The sequence below is a fragment of the Tupaia chinensis genome, unplaced genomic scaffold (genome assembly GCF_000334495.1).
Source record: "Tupaia chinensis unplaced genomic scaffold, TupChi_1.0 Scaffold000532_1, whole genome shotgun sequence".
Lineage (NCBI taxonomy): Eukaryota > Metazoa > Chordata > Mammalia > Scandentia > Tupaiidae > Tupaia > Tupaia belangeri.
In genome coordinates this window covers 9,185,417-9,210,075 of record NW_006160045.1, presented here as the reverse complement: position 1 = coordinate 9,210,075, position 24,659 = coordinate 9,185,417, and the positions used below count along the sequence as shown (strand labels likewise).

At 37.3% G+C, this 24,659-nt stretch overlaps 1 protein-coding gene across 1 annotated transcript in view; it reads left to right on the top strand.

The window, feature by feature from the left end:
* DNAH14 (dynein axonemal heavy chain 14) overlaps window positions 1-24,659 on the top strand; it is a 261,709-nt gene that overhangs the window by 7,627 nt on the left and 229,423 nt on the right. Inside the window, 8 exon segments of the mRNA XM_027775206.1 lie at window positions 3,398-3,528; window positions 8,144-8,296; window positions 10,036-10,151; window positions 13,451-13,513; window positions 15,894-16,038; window positions 21,011-21,142; window positions 22,501-22,751; window positions 24,275-24,404. Of these exon segments, the coding sequence (XP_027631007.1) occupies window positions 3,398-3,528; window positions 8,144-8,296; window positions 10,036-10,151; window positions 13,451-13,513; window positions 15,894-16,038; window positions 21,011-21,142; window positions 22,501-22,751; window positions 24,275-24,404 (1,121 nt within the window).

Genomic DNA, 24,659 nt, shown 5'->3' with positions numbered 1-24,659 from the left:
AAACACTATAGCCTTTCAAATTACTCTGTGATTTCTGTGCTTATGTTGGACACTGATTTTAGGGGGAAAAAAAAGGAGTTTTAATGGAGTTTTTTGTGTTTTGTGCTTAAAGAATTGTTAAGATATATTTTTTTTTCTGAAAATCTAAAATAGTATTAAAGTAAAAAGTTGACAGGGACTGTTCAATGACCATGTTCTTGTTTTTGTTTTAAGAGAGATTTTTGCTTATAGGGCATGTGCGCTTACCAGAGAGACAGAGAGAGGTAGAGAGATAGAAAGCGAGAAATCACCCCCCGGGGGGATGGCCACGCCACAATCCCTTCTCCTCCATTCTCCTTTCAGGGTTTTGGGCACACTAGTTTTTTTAAAGAATTTGTATTCCTTAAATTTTCTACTTATTCTGAAAAATCATTCTTTGTTTTATTTGCCCTAAATTGGTCTCATTTTCTAAGTCATTATTTTCCCCATTAAATCTGCCAGATCACTCTCAAAAGTGGATGTCCTGGGGACCAGCAGTTGGCATAATAGCTATGTCGCTGACTCCCACGTAGTCAACTGTGGTTTGAGTCCCAGATCCGGTGGCTTAAACTCATGCCAGCTGTGTGTGCATGCACGCTCAAGATCCCCAGAGGAGAATGGAGGAGAAAGGATTGCAGCATGGCCATCTCCCTTGGGGGGTGACTTCTCGCTTTCTGTCTCTCTGTCTCTGTCTTTCTGGCAAGCACATGTGCCCTATAGCAAAAACCTCTAAAAAAAAAAAAAAAGTGGGTGTGCTGATGTATGTTATTACAAAATTTCCTAGGAGAATACCCTTGACAGCAGTTAATACTTTTCAACTTTGAATTATATATATTTTTTGCCTGTCTTATGGATGGGAAATGCTTTTTTTGGGAGACCGATTTGGGGGATGGCAATGCTGCAATCCCTTCTCCATTCTCTTCTCAGAATCTTGGGCCGGAACAAGTTCAGCCTGATTTTCAAGCCACCAGGTCCAGGACTCAAATCGTAGTGGACTATGTGGGAGTCCAGTAATATAACCATTACATCATCTGCTTGTTCTGAGAAATGCTTTTTCATAGTTGTTTTAATTTGCAATTTTCTGATCTCTGATAAGGTTGAATGCTTTTCAGATGTCTACTGGTCATTTGTCTTTTCCTGTAAATGGTTTACTCATCTTTATAGCCTAATGTTTATTTCTTAGTGATGGATAAGAATTCTTTAAATATTAAAATCTCTAGCCTATTTTATAGGCTATAAACATTTTCTTCCAATTTGTTAATTATATTTTAACTTTGTTAATGGTGACTTTTCTTGTGTATAAGTTACTAGTTTTGAGGAAGTCAAATTTAGGTTGTTTTCTTTTTGACATGCTTTGATTATTTTTTTTTTTTCTTTTAGGAAGCCTTTGATACCCCAGGTTTAGAAACATTCTCCCACATTTTCTTCTGTAATATTTATAATTCATTTTCCACATTAAGTTCTCCAAACCATCAGTAATTTATACTTGCATGTATCTTCATTTCCCATTATTACTTATTAAATAATCATTCTTCTAATGATTTTGTGAGAAACGCACTCATCAATCCAATATCAAAGAATGGACATAGAGAGTGAGGTACAGGGAAGTGAGATTCCAATGACAGCCTTGCAAAATCGGGTATCTAACGGGCAGTCATGCCCAAACTGGTTACGACAAGCAATTTATTCCCTAGTGTGCAAGTCTCTCCCCCAGTTCCTCCTTGGCTGAGTACTATGGGATGTACAATCTTCTCAGAGCTTGCCTAGGTGTTAGTATTAAGGCACAGGCTTAGGACTAGCCCACAAAAAAGGCCCACAAATGTCCTGAGGAGGGGGAAGAACAGGGAAGTGAAAAGGAACAAAAGGGCTGGTAACCAGCTACCACCTTGAGAAGTCATTTTTCAAGGGTGACTTGTTTTACAGTTGTGCTTGTTCAAAAACTTTTCAGGAGTGTGTACTTTCTGGGGTTGTCAGGTCTCCAATCTGGTTAAGCAACTTTTGTTAAGCTATTTTTGAAAATGATTCACTTAAGGGTTTTTCTTTTTACAATCTGAAAAACATTTTTCACTTATTAGATCTTCTTTAATACATGGTTATATTTCTAGACTTTGTTCTCTGTTTTGTATGTCAATAGCACACTATTTTGATTTCTATAAGTGTATGTTTTTATATTGGGTCTATAATATAGTTACTTATGCTCTTATTGGACATACAGTCAGAGCCATCTCCTTATACTAATTTTCAGGACCTTCCCTTTTTTCTTTTATATTCATTGTTAGCTAGCTTTCTTTTCATTTAAACAACTGAAAGGGTCTGGACTAGGGTGACAAGTGAAGTGGCCAGAGTACAAAATGTAAAGAGGAACCCACTCTTGATGTCATGCAGGTCCTCCTCCTAGTCCTGACAGTGTTTTATATTGAAATCTCAAGTCTTATTTAGTCCTTATCCAAGAAATTGTCTTACTCAGATGGTGTTTGTGATTTCTGGAGGGTCAGAAGTCTGAAATAACTTCTTAGATTGCTGGTTTTGCCAGCATGGCTTTCTGTAATCATCTCCTGCCATGATTTGTTCTATCAAAAAAAGAAGTTTGTGGACTCCCACATGGCTGACCACAGTATGAGTCTTGGACTTGGCAGCTTGAAAAATCACACCAGGTGCATGCATGTGTGTGCCTTAAATCTCAGGAGGAGAATGGAGAAGGGATGGCAGCATGGCCATCTCCCTGGGGGATGATTCTCACTTTCCCTCTCATTATCTCTGTCGCTCTCCAGTGAGCTATGTGATATATGCCAAAAATCTTTTTTAAAAAATCAGAATTTCAAAAAAAAATAAGGGAGTTTCAGTGCCAGTAGTACAACTTGTACAGCACAGAGGATTAAAAAAAAAAAAAAAAAAAGAAAAGGCTGTTTCAGGGAGAGGAGCATTAGCTGCTAGTTAAGAGGTCAAGAAAAATATCATCGAAATAGTGTTTATTAGCTGAGTAACCTTAACAATATTTCCAGCTCTCACTGTCATCCTTGCTTTTTTTTTCCCTCTACTCTTACTGACTTCACACCAGCTTGGACTTGTATTAAGTAGCCTTCTACTGCCTCTACTGGGCTCTTCTCTTGCTTACTCCCTTTATATCTGTGGAATGAGGTCTTTTGTGATATCTTTTTAAAGGGATAAGTATTATTTATTTTTTTCTGAGCTTCTGATAAAACAATTTAAGCATTTAAGCTATGCTTTCTCGTCTAATTCTGTTGTCTTTCTGTAAACCATATATTACCATTTAAATTTCTACTGTACCTAAAAATATTTGAAATATTATGCATTATTCTTAAGTAGTGTCTATAATTTGTATTTATTTTGGACTTTATTTTTTAATATTCTATACCAGAACCAGAAGATAACGATGTGATAAGACATATTATTAGGTTAAGAGAAAAGCTTGGTTGGCAAACTGTATTACCACAGCACAGTTTGAAATGTGATAGTTCCAAGATTGCAACTCCAAAATTTACTCTAAAGGTATTACTCTATTTTACTTAATTTTTTACTACAAAATCAATATTTATTATTTATTTATTATCATTATTTTTTACATTTTATGAGAGAGCGAGAAAGAAAAGGAAAGTGAGAAAGCAAGCTGTCAGGTCTGGGACTTGTGGGAGTCCAGCACCTCAACCACCATGCCACCTACTGGTCCCCTAAAATCAGTATTTGAACTATGCTAATTTTTATTAAATTCATTTCAGATATTACAATGAAATCATACAACACATTAATATCAAATTATAATAGTTTAATGGTAAACACTTAAAAAATATTTGACATTATTTCATTTCACCTTGTTTAAGGAATGGAAAATAGGTAAGTCATATACAATTTAAGTTTACAATATTGGGCCATTGGAAAAGTCATGACATATTTTTGCATAGAAAAACGGAAAAACACATCCTGACTTTTCAGACGACCCAATTTATCAACATAACTGCATCTGTTCTCTTTTATCCCTTTCTCTAATTGGGTCCCCAGGAAGGAGAACCATCTGCCTAAAATTCAAATCTCCTGTTTGGTTTTTCTGCCTATCAGTTTTTTGTGATTTAAAACAAAATACTAATATAACCTTTTATATTCCATCCTTATCACTCTCTTCCTTCTTGCTACCTAATTTTTCTATCTATTATTTCTGTTTCCTTATACTTTCCATTTTCTTTTTACTCATTTGTCTCTTTCTTAAGAGAAGTTTTATCTTGGTCAAGGTCACATGGCCAGAGGTAGTTGCCACAAGAACCATTTATTACATCTGATCAAGGATTGAACAAGATCATCTCTTCCTATTTAAAAATGGGATCTGGTGGATTCCCACAGTGCAGTCTGCAGTCAAGCAGCAGCAGCAGCATCACCTTGGGGCTTATTATTCTCATCTGTATGTTAAACCCACTGGATCAGAAACCAGGTGGGACCAGAGAGAGCAACAATCTGTAGTTTAGCTCTCTAGGTGACTGACACACAGTTAAGAACCACCGAGTCAAACCAGGGGTCAATGAACTTTTCCTGAAAGGAGCCAGATAATAAATACTTTAGACATGACAGGCCATATGACCTCTGCTACAGCTACTCAACTCTGTCCTTGTAGTGCAGAAGCGCTGACAGACAATACCTAAACAAATGGATGTGGCTTGTTCCAATAAAACTTCATTCACACCAGGCACCTGGCCCGGCTATCGTTTGCTGATTCCTGCTCTAGACTGAATATCATTAAGGATAAATGGTCTGTTGGTCAGTGTTCAGAGGCAGCATAATGTAAAGGAAAGTATATGCACAATGGAATCAGATACTCACCTAGTTTTGAAACTACATATTCACAGTGTAATTTGGGGCAAGTTCTTATTCTCTCTGGGCTTAGTTTCTTTGACCTTGAAATGGAGATAACAGTACCTAAGAATGCTGTGAAGGTTTAATGAGATAGAGTGTGGGCTATGGTGCCTGATAGTGGGCATAGTAGTTAAACCAAATCACGATACTGTGTATGGGTTCCTCGGATTCTCAAATAAGATATGTTTCACTTATATGGTAAGAAAGGATTCCGGATATGAAAAAAAATCACTTGTTTTCGGACCAGCAAATGGCGTAATGGTTACATTGTTGGTCTCCCACATAGTCCAGCACAATCAGAGTCCCAGACCTGGCAGCTTAAAACTCAGAACCAGGCACGTGTGCATGCGTGCATGCCCAGAATCCCAAGAGGAGACAGGAGGAGAAGGGACTGCAGTGTGGCTATCCCCCTAGGGTTGATTTCTTAGTTTCTATCTCTTTGTCTCTGTCTCTCTGGCAAGCACACATGCTCTATAGCAAAAAAAAAAAAGAAAAAAAAAAACTCTCTCAAAAAAACCTAAAAACTAAAACTTGTTTTAGTGGAAAAAGAATAATTGAAACATATGCTTCTATCTTTATGATCCATTTAGAATAATACATCTACACTAAATTTCCAATAACCCCAGGTTTTGAAATATAATTTTCAAGAAAAAATGCTTCAAGTAATCGAATAGCTCTAACGAAGGCCATGCACCACACAGTCTCCCTCATCCCTGGGTATTCTCAGGGGGTTGGTTCCAGGACCCTGTCGGCACCAAAATATGCTGATGCTCAAGTCCCTTATATAAAATGGCATGATATTTGCATATAATCTATACACATCTTCTCGTATACTTTAAATCTTTTAAATTTAGATTACTGATAAGTAGTAGTAGCATCCATTATAAATTAACAGGAAAGTATACATTGAGTTCTTGGAACAGTTATAACGTATTTTTCTATGTTTTCCTATACAAAATGTGTCATGACTTTTCTGACGACCCAACATGTAAGTTTCTCTAGCATCTCTCTTTGAAGGAGTGCTTCTTCCCCCACTTCATAACACTGGCATGGACTGGCTGCATCCATGGTTGCTTGTTATCCCAGATGTGGAACCCAATGCTGCAGAAGGCTGATTGGACAAATAATCAGTCCAAGCTTATTTGTTCCCTTCTATTTACAGTTCTTAAACTTGTTTTTGGAGGTTTTTAGGACAGATTATATCAGAAACCAAAATAGAAAAGTAAAACAGATCACACACGCAAAAAAAGGGAAAAAAATGTTCTTTAAGAAAGGCAAAAGTGGGGGGACCAGCAGTTAGCATAACGACTATGTTGCTGGACTCCCACATAGTTGACCATGGTTCGAGTCCTGGACCCGGCGGCTTAAACTCACGCCGGGTGCGTTTGTGTGCGTGCCCAAGATCCTGAGAGGAGAATGGAGGAGAAGGGATTGCAGCGTGGCCATCCCCCTGGGAGGTGATTTCTCGCTTTCTGTCTCTCTGTTTCTCTCTGTCTGGCGAGCCCACGCACCCTATAGCAAAAACCTCTCCAAAAAAAAAAAAAATGAGGGCAAGAAAGGCAAAAGTGGGGATCAGCAGTTAGCATAATGACTATGTTGCTGGACTCCCACATAGTTGACCATGGTTCGAGTCCTGGACCCGGCGGCTTAAACTCACGCCGGGTGCGTTTGTGTGCGTGCCCAAGATCCCAAGAGGAGAATGCAGGAGAAGGGACTGTGGTGTGGCCATCCCTCCTGGGGGGTGATTTCTCACTTTCTGTCTCTGTCTCTCTCTGTCTTCTGGCAAGTGCACGCGCCCTATAGGAAAAACCTCTCCAAAAAAAGAAAGGCAAAAGTGGGACCAGCAGTTAGCGTAATGGCTATGTTGCTGAACTCCCATGTAGTCGACTGCGGTTCGAGTCCCAGAACCGATAGCTTAGACTCAAGCCAGGCATGTGTGCGTGCATGCCCAAGATCCTGAGAGGAGAACGGAAGAGAAGGGATTGCAGCGTGGCCATCCCCCTGGGAGGTGATTTCTCGCTTTCTGTCTCTCTAGCGAATGCATGTGCCCTATAGCAAAAACCCCTAAAAAAAAAAAAAAAAAAAAAAAAAGGGAAGTTAAAGATCTGTAAAACCGGATATAAAATTTAAAACTATAGTAATTGGAAACTATTTCTTAATTTAATAGCTTCTGAAGTCATCACTGAATACTGAATGTTTTTTCACAGTAAAATTATCAAGAAAAGACTTAAAAGACATTAAATTTCTTTATACTTTTAGATTTTTTTTAATTAATGAAAGCAAAAGTAAATAAGTTTTGCTTAACATTGTTTTCTGCCTGTAGAAATGGCTGACTTCTCAGTAATGCCAGTAGCTCAGAGCATTGGTTTGGAGTCAGACTTGGGTTCAGACCCCTACTTTGCCATTTCCTGAATTTGCGACTTTTTTTCAAGTTACCTAATTTATCAAAATATTAATTTGTACATCTTTCAAAGGAGATTAGATTACACCTTAATTCCTTTAAATCTCAGAGGTTGGAATTTAGATTAAAAATATGGTTGTAAACATGTTTGTGAACAACTTAATACTTATTAAATATTTTTTACTTAAAAAATAACTTGTAGGTGGCTTGGTGATTAAGGTGCTGAATCCCGCATGGCTGACTCTATGATTCGAATCCCAGACCCACTGATTCTGAGAAACTCACCAGGCATGGGTGGGTGTGCATGCCCAAAATCCCAGGAGGAGAATGGGGAAGGGATTGTGGCATGACCATCCTCCGGTGGGGGTTGATTTCTTGCTTTTCTTTTCTCTCTGTCTTTATCCAGTGAGCACATGAATACTATGGCAAAAATATCTAAAAACTAAAAACTATTGTTGTTATAATACTAAACCGCCATCTTTATCAAAATAAATGATCAATTTAATTTGGCTTTTAGTGTTGGCAGACAAAGGTACTGAAATTTGGCATATATGCAGAAGATAGGTCATTAAGTTCTTTGAGGTAGTAATCATACATTAGTAGGCAAAAATAACATCAGTAAAAATAAACTTTCCTGAGCATTTTATACCACATTATGTTTAAGAATGGAAGTTAAATATATTAAGTCTTTCATGAAATTGATGTTGCTGAACTTTGGACACAATTTGATGTTAGCTTTCCTCAATGATATTATCCTTACTTTGAATCTATATTACAATTGTTTCAATGTACTAAATGATCCATTTAGCTGATTTTTTTTAGTTAACTTAGTCAAATTAATTAAGTTTGCTTTTTTATCCTCAGGAAACTTTGAAAGATGATGGCGAATATGTATACTGCTGTCCTCGGAGTAATCCTAAAGCCATTTATAATCCATACGATCTCCAGGTAGTCTCTACCCATATAGCTAGACATTGCAGAGAATTCTGGATTGTTACCGCTTCGTTTATCTCCAAGGTAGTACGTAATGAATGTTTTCAGCTTTTAGAATTTTAATAATCAATTTAGAATTTAAATGCCTAAATGTATCTTTGCATTTCAGAGAAACCTGGTCATTTGAGGAAGAGTTTATGTTTAAGAATCTCCTTGGGACAGTTATGAATAGTGACTTTTTTCTTTTTTGTAGAGATTTAGATTTGAGGGTTTAATTTGAAATTTTTTCATCTTTCAAATACTTTATTAATATTTGGTGTCATTTAGTTCAAGGAAAAACTGGACAGCAGGCATTGCTAACATAATAGGAATTGTTAGCCAATGCTCTCAGTGCATTTGTCAAAAACTTCACTGCTAGATGTAGAAATCCACCTATTCTATACTGTTATAGAGCACTTCAATACTTATCACAAACGGTAATTATACATTTACAAGTTCTGATCATCTGTTCTACATCACTCTGCCTTCCTCTGCCCTCTAACCTCCCAAGTAAAATAATCTCTAAGTATGTATGGATGGGACCATGTTTGTGTGAAATAGATATGTACATGCAAACATGGAACTCTCTCTAACATGCAATAGTGAATGAAAATGGAAGAAATAGGGCCAATCGATGGTGTGATGGTTAAGGCAGCTGGATCCCACATGACTGACCACACTGTTTGAGTGTTCAACTTGTTGTTTAAAAAACACACCAGTTGCGTGTACATGTGTGCCCAAAATCCAGAAAGGAGGGAGAAATGGAGGAGGTGAGATTGTAGCATGATCATCCCCCATAGAGGGTGTTTTCTTACTTTCTCTCTCTCTTTCTCTGTCTCTCCCTGGTGAGAGCACATGTCCTGTGTCAAATTTAAAAAAAGAAAATGGAAGGAACAATTGTGAATAAACAAAACTCTACACATACATACATATGTACTGATATGGCCATACTTTTATTTCTGAAAGAAAAATATATGAAAATGGTAACATTCAGATGGCAGACAAAGACTCCTGGGAAGAGAGTGAAGTCTTTGATAAAGGGCATGTCACTTTTTTTTTTTTTGAAAAAGAGGTTTCTGCCTTAGGGTGTTGTACTCACTGGGGAGAGACAGACACAGGGAGAGGGAAAGTGAGAAATCACCCCCCAGAGGGGATGGGCATGCTGCAATCCTTTCTTCTTCATTCTCCTCCTGGGATCTTGGGCATGCACACATATGCACTTAGAGTGAGTTTCAAGCCTCCAGGACTTGAACCACTTTTGGCCATGTGGGAGTCCAGAGATGTAACCGCTACACCATCTGCTGGTCATTTTTGAATGTTAAAATAGGGTATCTAGGTGGCAGGATTATAACCTCCGTGGACTACTAGGTCCTGTAGTTAAAATTAGTTTCATAAATGCTATTTTATAGGAAATGTGAAAAAGACTGTCTTTTTAAAGGACAGTGTATCCATGTGCATGAGAGAGAGAAAGAAAGACAGAGAGAAGGGCAGGGACACCCTGTGACTCAACACTTGCAAACTATCTCAGGGTGAGGAGGAAGTCTGTCTTATCCTCTCTCTGTTGGAATACAAGAAATAACATTCCAAATGGCAAGTACAGAAGCAGTGTGTTAGGAAAATCAGATCTGGGTTTAGATGAAGTGGCTGAGGGTTCAGATGTAGAAAAAGCTTAATTATGAAGGAAAGTAATTATGAGACAAATATGAGCTTTCTTGATTTTTTTTTAAAAACAGCACATATTTTTTTAAGAAATAAAGTTATGTGTTTATGCTTTATATTTATAGGTTACTAAAATAGGTTGTGGTACAGAAGAAGTAGAGCTTATACCCGTTTTGGAATGGCTATCAGAAAGACGACTTTTCTATTCATTACAGCAATTCAATGTATTTTCCAATTTCCGGTGAGATGAATGAAAATAAACTAATTATTTGTAGTTTGATCCTGTTGGAAGAACAACTGGCTAGATAACAGTTGGGTTCCTACTACAGTAACGCCATATTTATGCTGAATTGGGGTGTTATATAATTTTTTTTAGATAAAAGAAGCTTACTTATTTAAGTATTAAAACTCTTAGTTTAAATGTTTTTCTATAAATATTACTTAAAAAGATATTCTATAGTCAGTCTAACTTAAATAGACTGCACTGACCTTATTTTACCTTTTTTTCATGCATTTATTTATATATTCATTAAATGAATATTTATTGAGATTCCACTAAGAAGCAGTCATTATTCTAGAGCTGGAGATACTGTACTGAATAAAGCAAACAGTTGTCCTGCTCTGAAAGAACTTACGTTCTAGCGAGTAGGATCTCATAAACAACATGTAAATATGTAAAATGTTGGGGGAAGATGGAACATTACAAAGGAAAACAGGGGAAGGGATCTGGGAGCGGCGTTCTAGGGCACGACACGTCCGGTTACGTTACACCCGGATTCCTGCCACTCGGATCCTTCACAAAGCAGTCCCAGACTAATTTATTCTTTTAGGGTTTGCCTCTAGTTTTTAATTTTCTTACTTCCTCTCTAATATCTGCTCTTTATTTGTGGTCTGTTGTTGCTATCTACTGGGGAGTAGGAAATCAGATAAGTAATATTTGAAATTGTTACATTTTATACAATAAACAGTGTACATCAGTAAGGACCTGAATAATTTTTTTCACACACATTCACATCTGTTACATTTCTGTTTTGTTATCTTCTGGCCCTTAACACTATCTGAAATGATCTTGTTTAGTTATTTTCTATTTCCCTCCATTGGAATGTAAGTGCAGTGGGAATAGAGACCTCGTCTATTTTTAATCATGATTCAGTCTCCAGTGGCTTTTATCTGTTGAGATGAAATAACTATGAGATAAGTATTCGTGCAGTGAAGGATTAAGAACTCTGCCACAGCATCCATACATTTCTCTTACAGAAAAATCATTCAGGTCCGGGAACTAGCAGTTAGCATAATGGCTATGTTGCTGAACTCCCATGTAGTCGACCATGGTTCAAGTCCTGGACCTGGTGGCTTAAACTCATGCCGGGCATGTGTGCATGTAGGCCCAAGATCCTGAGAGGAGAATGGAGGAGAAGGTATTGCGGCGTGGCCATCCCCCCCCGGGGGGTGATTTCTCGCTTTCTGTCTCAAGCTGCTGATGCCGTGTACATGAGAGAACTTCAAAAAGTACATGAAAAAATTGGATTAAACCAAGAGCTTATTTTGGTGCAGAATTTTTAAAAATTTTTCTATAGGTCACATGCACTCACCAGAGAGAGAGAGAGAGAGAGAGAGAGAGAGAAAGAGAAAGAGAAAGAGAAAGAGAAAGAGAAAGAGAAAGAGAAAGAGAAAGAGAAAGAGAGTACACTTCAAAGGGATGGCCACACCCAATTCCTTCCCCTCTGTTATCCTCTTAGGATTTGGGGCATGCACATACACATGCCTGGCATGTTTTCTAAGCCACTGGGTCAGGATGAACTGTACAGTTGGCCACGTGGGAACCAGCCACCTTAAGTACCACGCTACCAGATGGTTCAGTGCAGAAAAATTTTGAAATTCATGTACAGTTTTTCCATAATATACATTTCCATGAACTTTTTTAATTTCCAAAGGGCATATGTGCTCACCTCAGAGAGACAGAGACGGAGAGAGGAAGAGGGAGAAAGCATCCCCCATTAGGCTATGATCATACCACAGTCCCTTCTCCTCCATTTCTTTATCCTGTGTGGATTTGGGGTACATACACACACACCCAGCTTGGGCTGGGATTTTAACCACAGTCGGTCATATGTTTATATGGGAGTCAGCTTCCCCAACCAATAGGCGATGGGTCCAGTCCCACATGAATGAAATTTTTAAGATTCCCTCGTACAGTGCAGGGTGACTGAAGCATTACATGAACTTTTTACCTCATGACCCTTCTCAGCATATTTGTTTCTGTCACCTAGGGGAGGGACTCATTACACTCTCATTGGGTTCCCTCTTATCTGGGCTTTCAGGGATCTTCTAGAATCCTGAGGGATCTTGTCTCTATGGATCAGGATTAAAGTGGAATAAGAATTTATTTGCAATCCTCTTTGGAGCCTGACTTAAGGTTAAGTTACTAGAAGCAATTCCGATTTCCAAGGCCCCTGTGCCTCTTTGGACATTATACGATTCTCTTTGAAATGGTTGAATGGCTCAAGCCTCTTCAGTCTTCTAAAATTAGCCCATACCATCACTAAGATCAACTGCAGGATTGGCTTCTTGGATACCCCATCTCTGCCATTTTCCTTCTCCACTGGTTCTTACCAGCTACATAAGAAAGCTCGCTTTACAAACAAGTAAACATCTCGGTGTTGATATAAGAGTAGTTGGGACCAGCTGGTGGTATGGCAGCTCTTGAACTCACCTGGCCTACTGTGCAATTTGAGTCGCAGACCCAGCAACTTGCAAATTGCTCAAATTACTCCTGCTGAGTGCATGACCAAAATCCTGAAAGGAGAGAATGGAGAAGGGTACCAGAAGCAAGATTTTTTAAAAAAGAGGTTGTTTTCCTCAAGATGCCAAGTCTATGGAAGGACAGATTGTAATATAATACTAAACAAGTCCCACGAGTGCATAAAATAGGTGGTAATATTTGTTTAGAGACATTGAAGGAGCTTTGTAGAAACAGCTTTCTCAGCACTATTTCATATATGAAAATTATTGATGATGAATAATCACCAGGGAAACTTTTTAGTTATTTCTTATAGGGTTTTTTTTTTTCATTTTAAAAATTATAAATGCATCTTTTTTACATAAGTATTAAATAACAGCAAAATGACATACATTATCTCGTTTACTTAAGATCATCCAAAGATTTTTTAGTCAATGTGCCTTTTAATTATCACTGAAAATCAAATCTTATCTCTTTTGAAATGCAAGTCTCTTTTCAAAATAGCTAATCAATAGGAAAATAATATATTTTTATAATTCTTACTATTTATTGAAATGTTGAAACTAAGTGAATCCTGAATTTATAAACATCATAATGATTTTCATTTACATTGTCTTTTGCTTTATATTCTGGTTGTAGCTGGGGAGAACATTTACAGAGTTCAGTATTTACTTTAGGTAGTTCAAGATGAATGAAAAGGTTCTAGAGAATTTTCTAATTTATTAAGTCTTCACTAAATTTACTCCAAATAAATACTTGACTTATGAATACGGAATATAAGAAAGTGTTTTTTCTTTCAGAATTAATAAAGCATTTGTTACCTGGAAATTGAATGTTAAAAGAATTAGGACAGAGAAGAGCAGGTAAGTCAGTCTTGATGTATGACATATTTCTAAAAATTTCAAAAGGAGGCTATATTTTTAAATTATAGTATGCAAACAAATATGATTTATTTTTATTCAGTGATTGGAAAGTCATATTCTACTACAGTTATGGTTAAATTCGGTCCAGCTTTATTCTTTTAAAGTCTACTATGGCCCAGTCGCTGTGGTCCAGTAGTAATACAATTGTCCTGCAAGGCTGGAATCCATATGGCTGACCACAGGTTTGGATCTCTGTTTTGGCTTGAAAATGTATCAGGTGTGCTCCTGGGTGCCCAGGATCCTGAGTTACTGGGATGCTGGGGGAAGGGGATCACAGTGTGATGAAACACTATAGAGGGTGTTTCTCTCTTGCACATGTGTGCAAACTCTCATAAAAAAAAAAAAGATAAATACTATGCTTTGCAATATACCATTCTGTGGTCATAGTGTTGTGAAAAGTCTTAGTCACTTTATTTAACTTTTTGCTTCCAAGAAGAGGAATAATTAAGTCATCCAAGATAGATGACATTTAATTCCATTTTATAGGACCTAAGTGTTTGGTTGTTATTGTTTATATTAAACTTTTTATTTGCCATCACTATAGATTGAGATGCATTTGTAAGAAATCATACAGACAGATCCCATGTACACTTTACCTGGTTTCTCCCAAGGTGGTAACATCATTCCAAACTGTAATACTTTATGACAATCAGGACATTGACATTGATATAATCAAGCTATAGAATGTTTTTTCCCATACAGGATCCCTTGTGTTGGCCTTTTATAGCTATAACTACTTCCTTCCCACTCCCACTTTCTCCTTAACCTGTGGCAGGCACTAGTCTCTTTGCCATTTCTGTGACTGTCTTTTCAAGAATGCTCTAACAGGCCAAGCTGTGGTGTGGTAGTTGGGGTAGCTGGATCCCACTTGGCTGATCTCACAGTTTGAGTCCTGGACTCAGTTTTTCCTAAAAACTTGAGAGACTCACTAGATGCATATGCATGTGTGCCCAAAATCCTAAAAGGAAAAGTGGAGGAGAAGGGGTTGTAGCTTGGCTATCCCCCATGGGAGGTGTCTTTCTCACTTTCTCTCCCTCTCTTGCTCTCTCTCCTCTGTCTCCAGCAAGCACCCATCCCTCTAGAAAATTAAAAAGAAACAAAACAAAAAATGAATGCTCTTATCACTAATAATGATAATAGGTAAATAAAGAAGAGGGAAAGAAACTTTTTGAGGTAACAGATGTTTATAGCATGGATTGTGAAGATGATTCACAGATGCATATATATCTCCATAATGCATTATACTGTGTATATTGAATACATATAGCTTTTAAAATATGATAATCATACCTCAATAAAGTGTTTTTATAATTTTTAAAAAATTTTTGCCATAGCATGTGTGCACTTGCTGGAGAAAGACAAAGACAGTGAATGAGAAAGTGAGAAATCTCCCCTCAGAGGAAATAACCATACCACAATCCCTTTTCCTCATTCCCCTCCAAGGATTTTTTTGGCATGCACACACACACATGCCCAAAAACCTGAGAGAAAAATAAAGGAGGAGGAGTCATAATGTGGCCATTCCATGTGGGGGTGATTCATCATTTTCCCTCTCTGTCTCCACCTCTCTGCTGTTAGAGCATGTGCCTACAGCAAAAAAAAAAAAAAAAAAAAAAACTTAGCAAAAAGTGTAATTAAAGGCCTCAGCAGGTGGCATGGTGTTTAAAGGTGCTGGACTCCCACATGACTGATCATGGTTTAAGTCCCAGACTTGGTGTCTCAAAAATCATGCCAGGCACATGTATGTTCATACCCAAAATCCCAAAAGGAGACTGGAGGAGAAGGGATTGGAGAGCATGGCCATCCCCCTAGTGGGTGACTTCTCACTTTCCCTCTCTCTGCCTTTCTCTGGTGAGTGCACAGGCCCTATGGCAAAAACCTAAAAGGAAAAAAAAAAAAAGGAATTAAAGTACAAATTTATTTAGGTACAAAAAAATTTGAAATCTCTATATAGTTTTTCCTGGACATGTATTTTCCATGAACTTTTTCCATGTATGTCACCTCTGGGACTGACTTTTCACTTAACCTAACTTTCTAGAGAGTTATCAGATTGTCGCATGTACCAATAGAGGCTTCCTATTGCCCGGTAGCATTCCATGATATTCTATTCTTATCCTACTCAACATACCCAGTATGCAAAACCTGGTCTACACTATCAGCCAAACACACCCCTTATCGATTACTAATATTTACCATTTAAAACATGGTAAATGTAGCACATTTTAATTATAGGCATATGAACTAAATTATACTTTTTATCTCTAAGTTAATTTCATTTATTATGAATAAAAGATAAGTCTGGAAAATTATAAACTTTCAGGTCACTTTTGCAACGCCATCTATTTTGGGCTAATGAGTATTTTCAAGCCTGTTTGTTTTATATAAAAGGACTTTGTGAAGATGCAATTAATCTTACAAATTATAATGGACATGAAGATAACCCATCTGCCATATGCCTTGTAAAGGTGGGTAGAGGTATACTATTATAAGCTAGTACTGGCAAAAAAAAAAAAGGGTTTGAAAAAAATAAATATGGACTTTTAGATACTTGAGTAAAACATCTCTATGGGTAAGTTATTATTATTATTATTATTGGAGAGGTTTTTTGCTATAGGGCATGTACACTCGATGGAAAGAGATAGAAAGACAGAGAGAGACGCAAAGACAGAGAGAGACAGAAAGACAGAAAGTGAGAAATCACCCCCCCCGGGGGGATGGCCATGCCACAATTCCTTCTCCTCCATTCTCCTCTCGGGATCTTGGGCACGCACACAGGCCCGGTATAAGTTTTAAGCCACCAGGTCGGGCGCTTGAACAGTGGTCGACTACATAGTAGTCCAGTGACATAGCCATTATGCTAACTGCTGGTCCCAGATAAGTTAGTATTCTAAAATAGCTACAAAGAATACAATTTCCTTGGCAGTCAATTTTAATAGTTCATGACATAAAGGATTTCTTCCTGATACCTAACGTAAGTCTGTAAGACTCTTTATTTTTAGATGTATCTCTAAATGTGTAATATTATTTATAAATATTCAATTATCCCTATTACATATCTAATAGTTACCAGCTTTTCTTCCCTCAGTACAGCATATCAAGAAATTGTAAATTGCAACTCAGAGGGTTTTATTAAATTTATGAGTTTGGGGGCAGCAGATGATGTAGTAGTTAAGGGTGCTGGATTCCCACATGGCTGATCATAGTTTGAGTCCTGGACCTGGTGGCACTCTCTCTCTCTCACTCTATCTTTGTGTGTCCCTCTCTGGTCAAATAAATAAATAAAGTTAAATAATTCTTTAGGTTTTTTTAATTTATGAATTATACTGCTTCAAGATTCTAGAAAGTGTGAGGTTCTTCGTGGATTGATTTAACTTAATATATATAAGATTTCTTTAAAGTATGTATAACTATAAATTTTAAGAGCTTAGGTATGTACTTGAATAGGATCAGAGCAGTGTTTATTTCACTTAATGTATGAGTGAGATACTGAAAAGTAAAACTGATAGAGTCATCTAGACTTAGAGGAATAATGAAGGGGATTGGACAAGTTATAAATCTGGCAATCAGGTAAAACATTGTGCTGACTATATACAGGTATTAAGATCAGTGCCTATCAATCAACATCTTCTATTTAGAACTAATTATTGTAGTGATTGGTACATGTAGTAGATGCTCAATAAATATTCTTTGAGTTAGTAAACAAAATAACTAGTTAATGAGTTAACCACTACAGAGGAAGTGCATTTTGTATAGTTTATATTGAGTATATTAGTGTTTCAAAATGATTAAATTTGACATAAGTAAGATCTATTTCTTAGAGGAGTATTTTTTAATATGATTTTCATGAAGAAATAAGTAGGTCGGGCAGCTATCATATTAGATTGTTTTATAAATAGCTAGGTGATAGAATTTATCAATTCACTCAACGGGGGTCAGTTAATGGTGTGGTGGTTAAGGTGGTTGTATCCCATGACTGCACAGTTTGAGTCCTGGACCTGGAGGCTTGAAAAATATGCCAGATGCATGTCCACATATGCCCAAAATCCTGATGAGAGAATGGAGGAGAAGGGATTGCAATGTGGCCATCCCTCTCTTGAGGGGTGATTTCTCACCCTAGCCCTCCACCCCGATTTCTGTCTCTCTCTCTGGTGAGTGCATATTCCCTATAGCAAAACAAAACAACAACAAAAAACAACATAAAGATGAATGGGAGGGCAGAGTAGACTTCACAATATCTCTGAAGTCTGTGCTTCAGATACCACTGGATGGTATTGCTAACCAGTGACAAAGAGGAAACATCAGGATTCACTCTTGGAAACTTTAGGCCACATCATCTTCCTCCCAGAACATAAACAGGAAGAGAATACAGTTTTCCAGACAATATGTAAGTACTTATTAATTATCTGTAATATGAGAGTGCTGTGCAAAGAGGATGACTACAAAGTAAAACCAAAGCGTATTTTCAATCTGTTTATAATTAATTGAAAGAAATAATCCTTTACATATAAAAATTATAACAAATTCAAAGTAAGGCCCTTTGTTTTGGTAATTATTCCAGCTAAGAAATGAGCAAACTAAAGGCAAGGAATGTTTATTGGCAAATAATACTTGTAAAACAGTCACATCACAAAAATTCAGAGGTTCACCATACTTGAAATTAGCTTCATGTTATGACTGTTTGAATAGTCAGAAAGGAAGGGCCTTATCAGTATCTGTTTATTGAAAGTTAAGTTCATGACCGTTAGGCCAAGAATTATAGGATAAGGAAGAAGTCGGATCTGAACTTGTTCACAGGGCAGAGGCATTCCTAGAGAAAGTTGTTTCCAAGACAGTTTGCAAGAATGGGAGTTCCTGAGAATGTCTGTGGAAAAGGCAGACTCGGGTGAAGGGAGAACAGAGATCCGTCGCAAGAAGATTGGAGCCTGAAGTTAGGACTCAGAAGGTGGCCAGTTGTGTGTTAGAACTGGAAGGCTATACATAGCTGGGGGATGATGCAGATGCCAGTGAAGACTGACAAGGAGGAAGTAAGGACTGTTAGGCCGGAGGCCCGGGCAGCTTGGATGTAGGGGTGGGATGCCATGTCACAGTCGGCTGATGCAACCTGGATCTAGTCTGTCATCAGACCTGTGCTGCACTCGGATCTAACCCGGATGTAGCACATGCGCTTTACTCTGCACATGGCACCAGACCCTATGTGGCACAGTACTCTGCTCTCCCCCTAACCCATTACCATACTTGGACTGTTTCTACCTCTAAGACACTCCCTCTCCCTATACTCATAAAAATCACTAAACTCCTCCCTAGGACACAACTTCTCTGCCCCCAGTCCCACTCCCCCTCCACCCCCCCACAGCCCCCACACCCCCGTAGGACCAGCGAACCTCGCCTGGGAGCGTTCCCGATAAAGACTCCACATTTCTATTTCTCGTTCGGTCAGCCCATTCCTTACAAGGACAATGAAGCAAAGTTATGAACATAAAGGTTTGTGCTTGTTCAGAAGTTAATGCTATTAATGGTGGTTGTGAGTACTCCACTAGGATGAAAGCACACCTTTAAAAATGGTGAACTTTCTAGAACTAGAAGGTAAAGAATGTATGTGAATCATTTTGTCCAAACTTTCGGTTTCAAATGACAACACTTAGTGCTAGAGAGATTGTCATTTATCTAACTTCACAAATCAGGTGTGGTTGAGACTTTGGATCATGTTTCAAATTGAAGAGTGAAGTTACCGAGGGCAGTATTTTGAGTGCTTAATAAAAATATAGATATGTATTCCATTCCTCTTGGAGGAATGGGCAGTCTGTGGTAATAGTAATCTACTTTTCTTTTTTCCCCCTTAATTGCCAGAGGGTGCATACACTTGCCAGAGAGAGACAGAGATTAACAAAGAGAGAGAGAAAGGGAGAAGGTACCCTGCGATGGAGTGTGGCTACACCACAACTCTTCCATTTTTCCATCCGGTTGGGATTGGGAGCACACACACCTACATGACTAGTTTGTTTTTCTGTTGCCAGGGCTGGGATTCAAAGCATGGTAGGCTGTGTGGGATCTGTCCCTTAACCACAATGCTATGGGGCCAGCCTTTTAATCTACCTTTTAACAAGTTCCTCTGGTAATTCTTGTGCTGGATAAATGTTGAGAACTACTCTTGAAGAAGAGCTATTGAAAATCTCTGAACAGGCAGTTTCAGGAAAACTGCTGTGACAGTGGTTTGTGGGAAAATTTGGAAATGAGAAACTAAAGGGCTCACAACAGTACTGGAAAATTGCAAGAATAAGCAATAGAAACTTCCATGAGGATATTGGCCGTGAGACCAGAAAGGAAAGGAGTTTCTGAGAAATAGTTTACTGGGAAAACGAGTACCTGATAGTCAGATACAGGATAAAAAGAGGGGAAACTCAGAGTAAATCCAAAATTTTAAATGTAGAGAAGTACTTTTCGATCTTTTTTTTTTTTTCTTTTCGTTATGGGAAACATTACATGTACCAATTACTATTTTATAACTGGGGATAAAGAAGTCTGCATGTGTGTGGATAAAAATGCATCTTGTTAAGAAAGTTAATATGGTGTAGGAAAAATAAGAAAATACTGAAAGGAGGAAGAATGATGGAGTGTATGAGTGGGTGAAGCATTCTGTTTCTGTATTACCAAGATAATAATTCATAGCATAATTGATAGAGATAGCTACCTGTTAGGTACTGAATTAATTTTGAGTAAAATTTAATTTATTTGGGTTTTTAAAATTTTGACACAATTAAAATTATCCTGCAATTCATGTGCATATTTTTAAGTTTTTACAAGTAATTGGGACTTCAAATGTCAAAGTAATTCCTGGGATTGGTGAGTCCCTCAGTGTCATTTCGGAATTGCCTCAACTCTTAAATTTTTCTCCTTTGCCTTAATTTTAGTTATAATTTAAAATAACATGTATTTTTTCTGTTCTGTCACTCTTCAGTTAGATTTAACTTTGAGTTTTTTGGTTTGTTTGTTTTGAGAGAGATTTTTGCTACAGGGCGTGTGTGCTCACTGGAGACACGGAGAGAAAAAGAGAGATAGAAAGAGAAAAATCATCCCCCCCCCCCACACACACAAACATCCGCAGGGGAGATGGCCATGCCACAATCCATTCTTCTCTATTCTCCTCTTGGAACTTTGGGCACACATATATATGTGCCCACATGAGTTTTAAGCCACCAGGTCTGGGACTTGAAACACAGTTGACTACATGGGAGTCAAGTGATGTAACCATTACACCATCTGCTGGTCTCTTAACTTTGAGATTTTAAATTTGAAGAACATATGAGACATAGTATATAAAGAACATAGTAAAATACATTCTCCTTTATGACATGAAAAGGTAACTAAGTATTTTATCTTTTATTTGCCTGTAAATGAATTTGACTTTCTAATGCCCAACATTTATTATCGTTGAATTAGCTGGATAGTTCTCGAACATATTCTCTGGATGAATTTTGTGATGAACAATTACAGCAAGTTACTCAGGCACTGAAACAATTTGAGAATATCAGAAACGAAGCAATTTTAGAGATAAAAAATACAATTTTAAAGGTAATTATTTAGTTATATCCTCTCTGTTTATCAAAGTTGCTACGCACACTGAAACAATTATTCCAAATTGCATCCCGGGAAAAAACATTGACAATTGGTAGGTAGCAGGACAAAGGTTGTTAATTAACCAACTAACTAACGCTGAGTTTCTACAATATACAAGAATTTTTCCAGGTGCTGTATAAAATGCAAAGAAGTGTGTGTGTGTGTGTGTGTGTGTGTGTGAATGAATATATATTGGGTTGCTTAAACAGTCAGGACACATTTTTTCACAGAAAAACAGAAAAATAAGTTTCATGACTTTTCTGATGACTCAAAATATATGTTCACATATGCAGCTTTAAGATGCTTTAAAATCCTACTTGAACTGGCACACACGGGAACTGTGACTAGTTACAAAGTACATAGCATTCATAAAATAAAGAAAATCCATTGCTCAGGAGAAATGTAACTAGATGAAATAAAGCCTCACTAAGGACTTACTTTAAAGGAAACTCAATAGTATTACGAACCATGTCTTTGAAACATATTTATCCTATATGCTGTTACTCATTTCACAGGGCTGTTTTGTGTAGCTTTCCTGTATTGGGAAAGACAATGCAGTTAAAACAATGATGCAGTATCATTTAATTATGGACTTGCTGTCTCCTCTGGTTTAACCAAACCCACCTGGATATTTGAGGCTCTCTAGAGCAATGGATGGACGAGGTCTCCCTCAAGCATTTTTCATATATGAGTTCTCTGAACTGAACTTTGTATAGCTACTGGAAAGCGATGATGTCATAACTTTCATTCCTGACCAGAAGATGAAGTGCAGCTCTTTTATGTGGATGATAGCCTCTCATTCCTTATCTTATCCCTGATAGTTCCCCTGCTTCCCCAAGCACAATCTGATGATGAACTTTAATTGTATAAACTTATCTTTTTCCATTTCTTATGTAGCATGTGTGTGTTGAAAAAGTCAAACTGTGATAGCCTAGGATAGTAGAAGCAGCACTGGACTGGTGGTTTTAGAAAACCTTACATTTGGACTTGACTCTTCCCCATTGGCAACACTCAACGTTCAAGGAGAGTCCCTCTATATAGAAACACAGATACTCGTTAGTGCAGGCTTCCTTATTTGACTTCTTAAACTTAAGTCTCTTATAAGTGAGACAACAAACTTCATAGGCGTCAGAACATGTATTTTTTTTTCTGTCTGATTTTTAAATACAGTGTAAGCATCAAGTTTTAATAAAGGTTTTAATATAGTTTAGTCCCAATTATTATTAGGCTATTAAAATACTATAAACTAGAAACTATGCTTTATTTAACACAAGAAATCATCATTTGCTCCTCAATTGTTCATCATATTGTAGGTTGCAGAAAAGGAAGAAATTAAGGAGTATTTTGAGTCAAAACTCTCTTCTGATGACATAGTGCATTTCAAGTTGCCTAAATATCGACGTCTATTAGAAACAATTTTCAGATTTCTGACACTGGTTGACTACATATTTCAGGAACTCATCCGTCAACTTATGAACAGTGCAGTCACGCTACTTTTGGAATCATTTAATAATTCTGCTGAAATGCCATTCTCAATAGAAAAAATAAATGAAAACCTCATCAGGTGACTCACACTTTTTTGACTTGTAAAAGAAAGTTATAATCATAATTATACATCTTTTACATTATAGGAGGAATACATAGGTAGTAGCTCAAGTACATTTTTTGCTTAGTCAGACTACCTGGGTTCTAATCACTGTTTTGTATCTGGCTAGTTGTTTGACTTTGGTTAACTATTAACAGACCAGAAGCTAAATGCATTTTTTTTTAGACTTCAGTTTCCTTCCTTATAAAGTGGTGATAGCAACCATGGCATTGAAAATAAACAGAGTAAATACCTTGTAAGTAGTAGTTACTATTATTGAATCTATTCCCATTGACGGCCTAACAATATTGATTTGTATTTTTTTTTAAGAGAGATTTTTGTGATAGGGCATGTGTGCTCACAGGAGAGACAGAGATAGACAGAGAGAGAGAAAGCAAGAAATTACCCCCAGGGGGGATGAGCACACTGCAATCCCTTCTCTTCCATTCTCCTCTCGGGATTTTGGGCATGCACACACATGCGCACGGCGTGAGTTTTAAGCCACCGGGTCCAGGACTCAAACTGCAGTCAGTTATGTGGGAGTCATGTAACATAACCACTATACCATCTGCTGGTCCTTTTATTTGTATTTTCTTAGTGACTGCTGATATTGAGATCTTTTCATGTGCTTATTGGCCATTTGTATATCATCTTTGGGGAAATGTTTGTTCAAACTCTTTGTCCATTTTTAAATTGTGTTATTTATCTTTTGATCATTGAGTTGTAGGAATTTCTAAAATATTTGGATTCTGTGAGTCTTTGATTTCACGTTAGTATTCCTTGAAGCACAAAGTTTATAATCCTTATGAAGTCCAAATATTTTCTTTGATTGATTGTGCCTCATGTGTATCTAAGAAATCATTGCCCAATCCAAGACCAGCAAATGGCATAATGGTTATGTCCCTGGACTCGCGCACAGTCAACTGTGGTTCGAGCCCCAGACCTGGAGACTTAAAACTCTTGTCGAGTGCATGTGTGTGTGTGCCCAAAATCCTGAGAGGAGAATGGAAGAAAAGGGATTGTGGCGTGGCCATTCCCCATAGGGACTGATTTCTCACATTCTGTCTCTTTTTGTCTCTCCAGCAAGCACACGCACCTTATAACAAAAATATCTAGAAAGAAAAAAAAAAGAAATTATTGCCTAATCCAAGGGCATGAAGATTTATACCTGTTTTTTTTCATTTTTTCATTTTTTTTTAACTATAAGCCATTCTAGTAGATATGAGGTGATATCTCATTGTGGTTTTGATTTGTATTTCCATAAGGTTTAGTAATGTTAGCATCTTTTCTTTCACTTCTTTGCTATTTGCATATATTCCCTGAAGAAAGATCTAGTGAAGTCCTTTGTCAATTTTTTAATTGGGTTGTTTGTGTTTTGTTGTTGAGTTGTAGGAGTTGTATGTATACACACACGTGTGCACACACACATATAACATATACATATATATAATATTAATGAGATATTCAACTTATTAAGATTTTTTTCACATGTCTTAATCTAGAACATTCAAAGAAGACCTTTTTCCTACTGAAAAGAAAAAAAATGATTGTGAAGAATTTGAAACTAATTCAAATTTGCATGCTATTTCTGTTCCAAAGTCAGAAGTAAAAACAGACACTGAGATTAATAAGGTAAATGTTCTTTGAAAGGCATAAACAGAGATTTTTGGTTAAAAGTGAATAATACATTTTGCAATTTAAGATTTATTTATTTTTATTTTTTATTTATTTATTTTTTTCGGAGAGTTTTTTTTGCTATAGGGCGCATGTGCTCGCCAGACAGAGACAGACAGAGAGATAGAAAGTGAGAAATCACCCCCCAGTGGGGATGGCTACACTGCAATCCCTTCTCCTCCATTCTCCTCTTGGGATCTTGGGCACGCACGC